At 40.0% G+C, this 13,615-nt stretch overlaps 2 protein-coding genes across 2 annotated transcripts; both read right to left on the bottom strand.

Annotated features, from left to right (window-relative positions):
* Positions 1–1,326: 1,326 nt before the first annotated feature.
* Positions 1,327–5,243, bottom strand: LOC149844902 (patatin-like protein 7). Its single transcript, XM_089995356.1, has 3 exons — positions 4,214–5,243; positions 2,039–2,101; positions 1,327–1,953 (listed from the first exon to the last, which is right to left on the bottom strand). Exons 1-3 carry the CDS (start codon positions 5,141–5,143, stop codon positions 1,675–1,677), a joined length of 1,272 nt encoding a protein of 423 aa, XP_089851482.1. The 5' UTR covers positions 5,144–5,243; the 3' UTR covers positions 1,327–1,674.
* Positions 5,244–11,967: 6,724 nt separating this feature from the next.
* On the bottom strand, positions 11,968–13,328 carry LOC149844901 (uncharacterized). The gene is made up of 2 exons (XM_089997385.1): positions 13,098–13,328; positions 11,968–12,271 (listed from the first exon to the last, which is right to left on the bottom strand). Exons 1-2 carry the CDS (start codon positions 13,317–13,319, stop codon positions 12,185–12,187), a joined length of 309 nt encoding a protein of 102 aa, XP_089853511.1. The 5' UTR covers positions 13,320–13,328; the 3' UTR covers positions 11,968–12,184.
* Between the last annotated feature and the right edge of the window lie 287 nt (positions 13,329–13,615).

Genomic DNA, 13,615 nt, shown 5'->3' with positions numbered 1-13,615 from the left:
GCACGTCATCAATCGCGCACATGAGTCTTCTGGCATCTCGCCAAGTGAGTGATTATATATATATATATATATATATATATACAGAGAGAGAGAGAGAGATCTTGAAATTTTCAATCAATAACCAAATAGGTGAAAATTTTTTATTTGGATATTTTTTTCCAAGAATTTCAAGTCCATCCAAACTGCACTTTTCTAGAATTTAAGAAACTTGAAATTTTTAAAATATGAAAAGTATAAAACTAGGCATTTGAATTTCTTGTTTTAGTACCAAACCGGCCCTAACATACAGTTGGGTTTAAATGAGATCTTAAACCAAATTAAAAGCCTTGGATAGGTCAGACGAGGTTTGATAGTTAAAAAAAATGAGAGATCAAACCTAACCGGTTATTGCTTGAGCCAACCTGAGTTGGATTGGAATTTTATTCCGGCGTTTATTTTTACATCCATAATATGGTCCGGGTTACTAGGTTCGGTATCACCTGTAAAGCCCTGTCTGAGGCTCGTTGACTCGGAACCGCCACTAATTGGGTTGAATTTAGAAGCACCAAAGCCAGACATCAGAGAATCACTGATCTCTGGTGTTTTGGCATCACGGCCGTCCAATTCAAGAGAGCTACAGCGGCCACTCCAGTGGGGCCACTGATGATGACATCATGTGAGCCATCAGTTTGTACCCTTTAATTTTGTTTATCGTATATCATTAGTCTTTTTTTATTTGTTACTCGAAGAAAACCGCGTTTGGAATTGAAGACCTGTTCGCGCTAAACCAGCTACACCTACGGTCATTGTTCAACAGGCGTACACCCTTAGTCTTGTACAATTGGCACTTAAGCTGTTTTTTATTTTTAGAGAAAGCTGGGGTTAGGCAGACCCCTACCAGTTATACAACCATACCATTTCGGGTTCGAACTTTTAACCTCCCAACACAAGGTGACGTGCACTACTGTTCCTGCCAAACAAGCGGAACCCCCCCCCCCCCCCCCCCCCCGTTGGTCATGTCATGAGAACCCACGAGAGAATAAGCCACCAATAAGTTGCTGCCACGTTTAGCTTGTCGACAAATTTTCAAATAACCCCCAACTTTTTTGTCTGGTTATTAAACATTTCAGAGTTTGGAAATGCCTACCAAAGTTTTCTTATTGTTCAATCAAATTAACCCAATCATAAATTATCCTTCAATTATTGTTGGGTTAATACTAACTCATGTTAAAATAAAATTTATTAGAGGTAACTAAATTAAGATCATTTGATTAACTCAAGTAAAAACTTTGGCTGGTATTTGCAAACTCTGAAACATTTACTGCGCACATAAATTAGACGAAAAAGTTTTGAGGGGAATTGAAACTTTCTCTATAGTTAACCGGCGAGGCCGAGGACGGACTTACATTTTTACACACACTACAATATGGTTTTATACAGCAACTTGGAAACAGGCCAGATACCGACGGGCCCGCTTGGACGGCGGACGGAATCCGTCACAAGCGGCGACCGAGAAAAGAAGAAGGAAATATCTTTATAAACCCCTAACAGCGAGAAAAATCAAGAAAGTGCCATCTCACTTTTTCTTTGTCATGTTTTTTTTTTTTTTTTGTACACAATGGCTCGCCGAAATTCTTCCTCGAGTCCAGAGACGAAGTGTGAAAAAAGAAGGAAAATTTTTCGGGTTTCCGTCCATCAGCGCGAAGAAACCGGCGAGGCCGAGGACGTTGCGGATGCGGCCTGCTTGACGACGACGGTGGGGAAGGCCCTGGACTTGCGACGATTGTGCTCCCTCAAGAGCTCCTCCGCGAACCAGTCGAGCGCCTCGGCGTTGGTCCTCTCCGTCACCTTCCGGCCCCTGAAGAGCACCGACTCCACGTTCCGCTGCGCCAGCACCTCGTCCGCGAGCTCCGCCATCTTCCTGATGCTCGCCGAGGCGTTGCCGGAGAGCTTCGCGCGCTCTAGACCGTTTCCCTGAGAGAGTGACCGAAAATGCCCACTCAGCCATGTATTGTTGGATGAAAGAAAGGGAGTACTATTTTGGGGGGAAGATTGGTACCTGGACACGGACGTAGTTGGTGGCTCTGTTTAGACCAAACGCCGATGATACTGCCTGATCCACCTGAAATTAAGCAAGCGAGAGAAAAGGAGAAAGAAAGATTAGACATCAATCAAATTCCATAATGCATAAAGGCAGGGTTAGACATGAAAAACAATGGTGTATTTTTACTAAAGTTGGTGCTCATTATTCAAGTGACGCCTTTACAATCATATAAAATCATTGTTTTGTTCAAAACAATTGTTATTAAAGTACTTTTAATAGATAAATTTGAAATTTTGTTTTTACATATTTCAATAGAATAATTGTCATTATCATCTCTTTAAAAGTTCATAAAAGACCATAAGATGAGGTTGAAGTTTCTCCACCCATCGCCACAGATGCCAACCCCCATGTCTTTCCTCTTCTAAAGACACGTCGGGCCTTATCTTCCTTCTTTGTTTCTTCCCGCAAATTGTCTAAGTAGTACACAGACTTGGTTGATACTAGCTATGGTATTTCGAATTGAAATTTTCCATTTCTCTTTGCAGCTATGAAAGCAATTGGGGAATGAAACTGGGCCAAGATCATTCCTTCGTTGTCTTCTTGAAATAAACATAGTATTACATGGTAATTATTTGCCTTCATCGTTTATTAATTAGTCGCAACAACGAAACAGATATACCAAAAAATACTTCAACATTTTGTGAGATTATAACGATGCCCATGGCTTCAACACATTAAGAGCATTTTACTAATGTCGTCATTTCTTTGTGCTGCTTAGGGATTGGCACCGAGGGGGGTGGGGGGAATAGGGCCCCGCCATGCCTTTGGACCCAGGATGGAGGACATGAAACGGGGATGGAAGTTAAAATCAAAACCCGTGCGAGGTAGAGGTGGGGATGGACTAATGCTTTTCTCCACCCTGTCCCATCTCCGTTTTCAATCCTTGCCTTGCCTCGCCCGTTCCATCCCTGATCCTTCTTTAGGGATGATAGTGGACTGAGGGGAAAATTGAGATTCACTCCGCCTTGCCCGTTTGGACTGGGAATGGAGGTTTAAATCAAAACCCGTGCAGGAATGAAAGGCAGGATTTTGAGACTGGGCAGGGTGGCACTCCGGTCCACTGTCATCTCTAGTACCGCTGCATTCATTTCGTTGGATGTAGAGAACGATAGTTTAGTATATATTACAAAGAATAAATACCCAAATAATCAACCCTAGAAGTTGTATCTGGAATAAAGACCTGATCACACTGGCGCAGCCTGCTATACAAATCCTGCCTTGAGGCCTATGCCTGGAGTTGGCTTGCGTGGAGGGAGAAGCCCACAGCAATTTAACCTGTCTAGCAGCCAAGGCCGCACCCCACAAAGAGAACCCCCTTGGGGCTAAAGGGTGTTTTCCTTATTTAGGACAGAGACCACCAACTTTTGCTTGCCCTGTTTCTTCCCTGTAAAATTTTACCGTATCCCCACTGTCTACCCTGGAAAAACTTTACCCTATGTTTGGCTTTGCTTAGGATGTACTGTCAGGTTTCCAACTCAAGATGTTCTTTTATCTTAGACGAATCAGGACAAATCGAATCTCCCCTGGTCAGGTGTGAAAAATTGTAATCCCTAATGGACAAGGGGGACAAGGTGAACTGATTATACTTCCAACATAGACAATCAGCAGATTTTCCAGGGCTAAAAAATAAGGGTTCAAAATATAACAAAATGACACTGGAAGCATCCTAAAAAAATTAATAAAATTACCGCAACAAAATCCTTGGAAAAGAAGAAGAAGAAGAAAACAACTGATATTTCGTTTTGTTTGCCAGTAGAGAAAACTCGGGAATTTTGGAAATTTGGCTTCTTCATGGGTATTTCTTCTTCTTTACAAAATTGTTGATATTTCTCTATAAAATTGATAATCTTCTTCCCATTATGAACATTTTTTGTAAACTTTGAAGAAGAAAAAAGACATGTCAAGAAAATTATTTTGGACTCTCATTGATGACGCCTTCCCCTTTATGATTTTGGCCGATATTCCACGCCACCCAGGTCACTCGGTCAAAAGATTGAATATTAAAAGAAAAAAGGGAAAAGGGAAAACGAACAAACAAACGCCTCCTTTTCCCAATTCCTTACGAGTAATTTGGAAAAGGTAAAACCATGGTCAACAAAATGTCAAGAAAAAGGCGTTTCCGTAATTTACCAGATCGGAGACCCCATCTCCGGCAATCTTCACCAACTGGGAGGCCCTCGGCGCCAGATTCCCGTCGCCGGTGTCGTAGCCGTAGGACGACTCTCCGGCGCCGAGCGAGAGTACAATCAAATCCTCCACCCCGGCGACGAACGGGAACTCCTGCTTGTTGTTCAGCACGTGTGTGATCGCCGCGGCCGTCGGGTTGTTCATCACGATCCCTCCGTCGACGCCGACGCACCTCTTCCGGCCGTCCACGGACCGGAGCTCCACCGGCCGCCTGACGGCCGGATCGGCCGCCGCGGCGCGGCAGACGTCCGCGATCCTGAAATCGTAGCCGTCCGTCTCCATCGCGTCCGCCCGCGAGAAGAGGAACGGCGCCGAACTCGAGAGATCGTAGCACGGGACCAGCACCGGCTTCAGAGTGTCCCGGAGCGTCGCCTCTCCGAAGAGGCGCCTAAGGACACGGTCGAACCGAGACGCCGGCGATCGGCCGACAAGTCGCCGGAAGATCCCGGGGCGCGAGGGGAAGAGATCCCGCGCGCGGTCGACAAGGAGCTTCCACGTGTCCTCGGCGTGGAAGAGCGGCCGGCCGGAGTCGCCTGACCGGGTGAAGAGCATGGAGGCGAGGATGCCGCCGACGCCGGACCCGGCTACGACGTCGACGTAATCGGCGATTCGCGCGTCCGGGTTGTCAGTTTTCCGCCGGAGCGCGGCCTCCAAGTAGGCAAAGGCCTTGCCGGAGACGAGGCCGCTCGGGATTCCCCCGCCGTCGATGCAGAGTACGCGGACCTTCCCGCGGCTGAACCGCTCCCCTCCGGCGGAGTTTTCTCCAGCGACCTTTTCGGTGAGGCCGAAGAGGAACTTGTTCTCCAGGATGGAGAATATCTCGTAGCTGAGCTTGTCGGCTTCGCAGCTCGGCTCGAGAAGAGTCGAGGCCATTCACTTCAGGAAACGGAGCGAGCGAAAACAATAGTTACAATACAGCTCGAGCCGGATAACCGCCTGCGTTCAAGCTCTCTCTCGCTCTCTTTCTCTCTCTCTCTCTCCCTCTCCCTCTCCCTCTCCCTCTCCCTCTCTTTCTCTCTCTAGTATCTGGAAGGATTTGCGGTGCGAGAGGAAGTAGCAGGGACGAGGGACTCCTGCTTATGTGGTGAGGCGAAAGGAAGGGGTCTCACACGTGCGGGTATACCATACAGAAGAAGCTCGTGGCGGATATTAGAGTTCTTGTCGGTGAGTTCTTTTGTGAGTGTTTGCTTGATGGTTTTAGATTGGACGGAACACAAGAACAGACAGAATACAAGTTTTGTCTGTTGCTGTATTAAGTCCAGCATTTGTTTTACTGGACAAGAATTTGTATTGCGGGATCAACTAAGACACATGGATAATGGGTTGGATAACTTTATTTTGGATCATAGACTCGATCTGCCCACCATAGGAATATTTTAATATGTTTATTGTAGATTTTAGCTGCCCACCATAGGAATATTTTAATATGTTTATTGTAGATTTTAGCCCTAAACGTGTATCTTGAATTGAATCCAATTATTAAAAAAGGTTTACAATTAAGATATTTTGGGAAAAAAATAAATCATATTTTTTTATATATAAATGCTTTAATGGGTATCATATTGGACCTAGTTATGAAAGCTTATGAAAAAAGTTGGATTTTAGCTTCTAATCTGGATCTCAAACGGGATCTAAGTACCAAAAAATATTTAAATTTTAGATAATTTGAGAAAAAATAAAAAATTATATTTTTATATATAAATGAAAAACCATAAATAAATCATAAAACAATAAAATGCATGAAAATAAATTATATATAAACCAAAAACCTTAAACTACAAGAAAAATAATCCATCGAATAAAAAAGCCATAAATAAATTATAAAATTAAATATAAAAAGTCTTAATTCAAACCTTAATAAAATAAAAATAACCCTAATCAAATTAAATATAAAAAGCCTAATTAAAGATATTTGATTCAAATCCTTAATAAAAAAACTTAATCAAATTAAATATCAAAAGTCCTAATTAAATATATTTGATTCAAATCCTTAATCAAATCAAAGAAAAACCTTACACAAATTAAATATAAAAAATGAATTAAAAAAATTTAATTCAAAGCTCCAATAAAAGCTCTAATCGGATCGCTTATTGAAATCCTAATGAGAGAGAGAAAGAAGAAGGAGAGAAACTAAAAGGAGAAGAGAGAGAGCTTGCAGGGTGCCGGATCACTCGCCGCGGCACAAGGCTCATATATATATATATATATAGAGAGAGAGAGAGAGAGAGAGAGAGAGAGAGAGACCACGTTTAGTTATTTTTTAAACCTGTGTTCCTGTCATCTCTGTTCCTAACGCAATAGGAGAGTAGAATGGTAAAACACTGTTACACAGACGTGATGTATGGACATCTGCCGCATTCACTGTTTGTCGTCGATGTCATTCGCCGCGATGCGTTATCAAACAACACCCTATGTGTTTTGAACGCTTCGCTGATTTTCTATTGTCAAAAATATCCCAAGATTCTCATGCACCATTCGTAGCCTGTGCAGTTAGGGCTTGGAAATGAGATGAGACGCCCGTAGCTTGACTCATTTTTGGCTTGTAAAGTGCCCGTTTGAACTCGTGAAATAGGCTTGATAAGCTCGAGCTTGAACAACCAATGATGATCTCACGTCAGCTCATGTAAGCTGGTTCATTGATGATAAATATATGTTACATATATTTTATATTATAAAATAAAAATAGTTGAAGTGTTTAACGTGCAAGCAAAAAGTTTAGAGTTTAAATCCTATTGCTTACAAGTTTCAAACTTATTTATTTTATAAATAAGCTGGTTTGAGCTTGGCATAGTAGGTTTAGGGTTCATATTATTTATTTTTAAATTTTAAAAAATAAAACATTTTTACATGAGCTTGATCTTCTCAAGCTTTCATGAGCTCAAGCTCGGCTCTGATCAACGAAAGAAATAAGAAGCCAGAACACCCTACGTGGGGTTCTCTACTTTAATATGTATATGAGATGTTTTGTACGCAAAAAAAGAGTAATTTCGTCATTATCACTGGCATTAAAGGACAAAGCAAGAAAATAAGAAAAAAAAATATACGAACATAGCGTGCCTGCCAAACAAGATAAAACAGACCAAACTAAGATACAGACGTTAAACGGTATATCATGAGAGTTAGGGGTAAGGATGGCAGTGGACCGGGGCAGGGGAGTGGGACAAGGTCTCCACCCCTGTCTCGTTTCAAAATCCTGCCCTCCATCTTCACCTTCATCTCCGCACGGGTCTTGATTTCTTGATTTTAACCCCCATCTCCGTTTCATGTCCTCTATCCCCGATCCAAATGGGCGGAGCCCCGTTTTTCCTCTTTCCACTGCCATTCCTAAAGAAGGATCGGAGATGGAGCGGGCGGGGCAAGGCAGGGATTGAAGACGGGGATGGGGTGGGATGCAAAGGCGTAGCTAAGGGGGGGGGGGGGGGGGGGGGCAGGACTGGGCTGTAGCCCAGTCCTGTCTCCCGAAACAGTTAATTTTTTTTTTTTAAAGCCCAGTCCTAGCCCAGCCCTGATTCCATATGAAATAGATTTTTATCCATTTTTTAGCCGAGCCCTGACTGCAGCAAATAGTTTGATTTGTGCATATGAAATAGATTTTTATTAATAATTGTAGCCATTTTTTATTTTATCTCAAAAAAAAAATTTGGGGGGCGCTGCCCCCGAACTAGGGATGGCAGTGGACTGAGGGAAAGCGGGGCCCCACCCCGCCTCACCCCGTTTGAACCGGGGATGAAGGGTATGAAACGGGGATGGAGGCGGGGGTGGAGGATAAAATCCATCCCCGCCGCGGAGGCTGGGCGGGAGTGGACGTGCACTTTTCCCCGCCCCGTCCCCGCCACGATCCCCGCCTAATCCCCACCCCAACCCCACCCCAACCACTTTTCTCCACAATATCCCCGCCCCACCCCGCCTCATCCCCGTTTGGACCGGGGATGAAGGGTATGAAACGGGGATGGAGGCGGGGGTGGAGGATAAAATCCATCCCCGCCATGGAGGTGGGGCGGGGGTGGAAACCTTGTCCCCCGCCCCACTGCCATCCCTACCCCGAACCCCCAACTATCACACAATTTTTTTTTTCTACACCCCTGTTTGCCCCCGCCCTGGCATGAATAGTAGCTACGCCCCTGGTGGGATGGGGTGGGGCAGGGCAGGAAAAAGCATAAGTCCATCCCTGCATGGGTTTTGATTTTAACCTTCATCCCCGTTTCATATCCTTCATTCTAAGTCCAAATGGGGCAAAGCTAGGGGAGGCTCCGTTTTACCTCTTGTTCATTGTGATCCCTAGTTGAGGGGCGTTTGTTACACTCATTCACTTTAAAAGGAAAGTAGTCCTTTTTGAAGAAGGCATGAACCGATTTTGACATAAAGGCTGCTTCTTAGCATTTATTATTTATTATGTGGGCCCTATCATATATTTCCCAAATACATGTTTTGTTTCACCTTTTATAACCTTATTTACCATAACAGAGTCTCTTTTAAAAGAAAGAGCATGAAACAAATACAGCCACGGATTGATAGGCAAAAGCCAAGAAATTGAACCCACCAACTTATCTAGAAAAATGAGATAAGTTGAGACATTAGATAATTGAGCACTATAAGCACCAACCCGTATTGCGGGGCCCCAGTAAGAGCAGAAGGATAAATGAGATTGATTTAATATTATATAATAAAAATAATAACTACTGCTATATGATTGATATTTAATTTGGTACTAACGAAGGCTTGAAAACTGTGGAGCTGGAAATCATGTAGACCATGGAAAGTTGTAGGTACATGAACACAATGATAAATGAGGTTGCTTTAATGTTATAATAAAAAAATAACTAATGATATATGGTTGATATTTGGTACTAATGAAGGCTTTGAATTATTGAGCTGAAAATCATAGGGAAATCATGGGTCAAACCGTATCGATTCAATCCTACCACATAGATGGTTTTAACATGATTCATTCGCTAAGGATAGGAAATTAAGATTATGTTTTTTTTATGTAAGAAAATTACTTTTTGAGTCACTAAAACTTTCATGCATCGTGAGCTGTTGAGTTTTGAAGTTCATGAAAAACTTGGTTACATGTATAATCACATGATTTAAAACACATTTCATATTAAACAAATGATGTAGATCACATATGCAAGGTTCAATAAAAGTGAATTTTACTCAATAGTTGTGTAATTTCATTAGTACCAAATTCTTACACATGTTAAAAGCAAGTTTTATTTTTGGGTTTTTTACCAAAATTTAGAATATATAAATAGGTTTTTATACCAATTAAATTTGAGAAAATTAACGGAAAGTAGCATTTCATTCCATCTTCACTCATATATATATATATATATATATATATATATATATATATATATAGAGAGAGAGAGAGAGAGAGAGAGAGAGAGAGAGAGAGCAAAGATACCAATTGAAAAGGGAAAAGGGCTTAACACCTTTTAGCCAAAAATAATAATAATGAAAGGTAATTAGGCACATTTTAAAAAATGGGAAATAATTCAGTCACAATTTCGATCTATATTGTTACATACAATGTGAATAACAATTTTTTTCTTTTTCACAATAGTGTATTTTTTATATAATATCCATTAAACTGTCACGTCTTGAAAGAAATATAGCGACAATAATCTTTTGTCAAGATAACATCTAATTAAAACTTTATATATTATTTGATATAAGGGTGTGTGTGCAACCTCATCATTACCTACTAAAGTATATCATAAAAATAAAATGAATATGTTAGTGGAAGTTTAAAAGATTGCAAATAAAAGGCAAAAATAATGAATGTGATATGATATGACTCGTACAATTTATCGTTTAGCATTAAATAGGGCCTAAATGATGTATTGGGTAAATACGATATGACTCGCACATTTGACGTTTAGCATTAGATATGCCCTAACTTAATAAATTGGCCAAAAAGTTTCATAATGATGATAATAAAATATGCATGCTTATCTGAAAGATTTTGGGCTTGGTCAATCATGACCAGCTGAAGTTGATGAACCATTGTGGTCCATAGGCCTTACTCTCTTTTAGTTTTTTTAATTAACATTTTAAAAATTCTATTCTCATTATTATCTATCGAGTTGCTTAAATTTTTAGTTGAACCTTTTATTTTAATTACACTTAGGTTTCAGTCTTGAGGGTTTGTTGGCATCGGCTAGTCTATTAGGTGGTGTAGGTCTTGATGCTTTTTCCACCAAACACGTAGTGTTGTTGTTATCATTCCATCATTTGAAATAGGATGGGTTTCATCATACATTCAATCCTAGCCATCCAGTATAACTAGCCATTGATTGGATGGCTAAGATTGAATGTACGATCATGATGGGATCCTTGTTCCAACTTTTCACACCCTAATTATATACTTTATACTTTTTTATAGCAAATGTTAAGTTACCTCCCCGAAAAAAAAATCAAATGTTAGGTTACCGATAATTTGGCTATATATAGCCGTTAATAAAAGCAATATCCATTATTCAGTAAATTATAGGCTGCCTATATTATTGGCCTGTGACAATGGCTTCGTTAGCAAGGTTAGGATCCAGTCACTGTCTAGTGAGTCAGATCATTGTGGTCTGATAAAAAACCATCACATTTCAATCTTAATTAAATCTGTGGAGAGAGATGACCAGGTTGGCTAGTATTTCGACCTGATTCAGCAAACCCTAACTGTGCCTAAACAGACTTATAACAGGTCATATCTCTGTTACACTAGTGAAGATCCTAACTGGGTTCCATGTCCGAGTACAGATCCAGTGGTATTCAGAATCTACCTGTCCTCACATAGGTACGTGTCATTGAAATAGTGGCAAGATATATGCTAAATGAAATACACTCATTATATATTTATTTAGATTATAAAATCACGTGTGTTCAATACCATGATTTGATATGTTAACATGGAAAATGGCTGCTATGGTATCATGTGTTTTGCAATATATTCTAAATCTCATATGTTGGATTGATGACATACTGATGCAAGAGCAGAGCTGAAGACTCAGGTTTATAAAGATTCGTTTGGATCTAATTGTATTAGGGTCTTTTATTTTGATTTCTTATATAGAATTGGATCTTTTTATATAATGGATTCATCTTGGATCCAAATTAGACCTAGGGCTTATCGTGTTTTCCTATAAATATTCATTGTAGGATTTCTGGAGGGCTAAGAGAGTTGATGAATGAAAGTTCTTATTTACATTAAGTTTATGCAAATTTTTTTAGTATTTCTTATTTTTCTCAATTTTCATGAATAAAACTAGGCTAAAATAGTTTTATTGTAAATCAAACCCTCTCAATTTACATCAATTGGTATCAGAGTGAGTAATCACCACCTCAATTCTATTTGAGAGATGGCACTACAACAAAGCAGTAGATTAGCGACGACCACATTCCGTCGCTAATCCGTCGCTAATCCGTCGTTAACCATGTTAGCGACAACGCGGCGACAGTATGCTTACGTCGCGAATATTTCGACGCTAACTGGCGACGGAATAATTTCGTCGCCAAGTCCGTCGCTAATTGCGACGGAATAACGAGCGCTATATTCCGTCGCCAATCCGCCGGTACTAAACGGCGACCACGGCGTGGCGACGGATTTAATTTCGTCGCTAAGCCGTCGCTAGATTAATATGAATAGCGACGGAATCATCCGTCGCTAATCCGTCGCAAAAACGAAAAAAAATCAAAAAAAATTTATTTAAAAATTAATTACCGAGAACTGTACAATTTATATTTTCTGTACAATTTATATTTCCTGTAAATAAAAAACAAACCACACAAAAAAATTCATATAACAAGTATCTATAATAATTAATCGTTCCACCTTAAAACTAAGAAGTTTAATTATTTACAATTCAACAATTACAATTAGGAAAAATAAAAAAAATAGAACTTCTTCAACACAGTCCTCTAATCATCGCCAAGATTTTGTGCGTCTTCTTGTTCATTGTCTTTATCTGTCCCTTCAGCTCCACTACCCTGATTATCGCTAGCAGCCTACACAAGAAAAGAACAGTCAGTATTGATAAACAAAATATAATGAAATAAATTACACACTATATGTGATTCTAACATGTGCTCATGTGTGATCTAAGGCAATAAAAAAACTCTATATGTGATTCTATCATGCTCATATGTGTGCTAAGGCAGTCAAAAAATTGAATATGTGATTATAGCATGTTCATATGTGTTCTAAGGCATATAAAAAAACTCTATATGTGATTCTACCATGCTCAGATGTGCTTTAAGGCAGGCAAAAAACTATATATGTGATTCGATCATGCTCGTATGTGTGCTAAGGCAGTAAAAAAATTGAATATGTGAATATAGCATGCTCATATGTGCTCTAAGGCAGGCAAAGCCAAAAATTTTATATGTGATTCTATCATAAATGATATATAACATGTTCATATGTGTTCTAAGGCAGTTAAAAAACTCTATATGTTATTATAGCATGTTCATATGTGTGCTAAGGCAGTCAAAAAACAGAATATGTGATTATAATATGCTCATATGTGTTCTTAGGCAGTAAAAAAACTGAATATGTGATTATAGCATGCTTATGTGTTCTAATACAATCAAAAAAACTTTATATGTGATTCTATCATGCTCATATGTGCTCTAAGACAGACAAAAAGTTAAATATATATATATATATGTGATTCTATCATGCTCATATGTGTGCTAAGGCAGTAAAAAATTTGAATATGTGATTATAGCATGTTCATATGTGTTCTAAGGCATCTAGAAAAACTCTATATGTGATTCTACCATGCTCAGATGTGCTTTAAGACAGTCAAAAAAACTATATATGTGATTATACCTGAGAGGGACCTGGAATCGAAGATCCCCTATCCTGAACAGCGGCCTTGATCTCATTTCGGAGAAAGGGGGCGACGGTGTATTGGAAGTAGTTATTCAGTGATTCATTAATGATCTCGCGTACATCATCACCGGAAAGAATAGTCGGCTGCTTGGAGCTTATGTCGGCGCAAGAAGTTGGTGAGCCGTAACTGGAAGAACCAATAACTGGTGAAGTGTTCATATTACTCCCAAACCCGAACACGCGACCTTTTTTGGGTTCACCTGCTGCAGTCACCCATGCTGTAGGATCAAATGATGGATGCTGAGTAGCGTCTTCGCCATATCGCTCTACCATTTGTTGCTCATATGCCTCTTACAAAATAATGTTTAAAGTATTCATTAATAATTAATGATAACATTATGATGACTTGCATATATATTGCAATGATTATTAATAGAATTAATACATACCGTTGTCGTTCTCGCCTTCTCTGATACGAAGACTCCCGTGGTCTTCCGTTTATGTGTTTCTACAAA

This window comes from Nuphar pumila, chromosome 2 (assembly GCF_984573655.1).
Source record: "Nuphar pumila chromosome 2, dmNupPumi1.hap1.1, whole genome shotgun sequence".
Classification (NCBI taxonomy): domain Eukaryota; kingdom Viridiplantae; phylum Streptophyta; class Magnoliopsida; order Nymphaeales; family Nymphaeaceae; genus Nuphar; species Nuphar pumila.
This window is presented reverse-complemented; position numbering and strand designations above follow the sequence as displayed.

Coding starts and splice junctions, on each gene's coding strand:
- LOC149844901 (XM_089997385.1), bottom strand. CDS start 13,319: ATGAACACTTCACCAGTTATTGGTTCTTCCAGTTACGGCTCACCAACT. Junction 12,272..13,097: donor CGATTCCAGGTCCCTCTCAG/GTATAATCACAT, acceptor TTTCTTGTGTAG/GCTGCTAGCGATAATCAGGG.
- LOC149844902 (XM_089995356.1), bottom strand. CDS start 5,143: ATGGCCTCGACTCTTCTCGAGCCGAGCTGCGAAGCCGACAAGCTCAGC. Junction 2,102..4,213: donor GAGATGGGGTCTCCGATCTG/GTAAATTACGGA, acceptor GCTTAATTTCAG/GTGGATCAGGCAGTATCATC. Junction 1,954..2,038: donor CCAACTACGTCCGTGTCCAG/GTACCAATCTTC, acceptor TCACTCTCTCAG/GGAAACGGTCTAGAGCGCGC.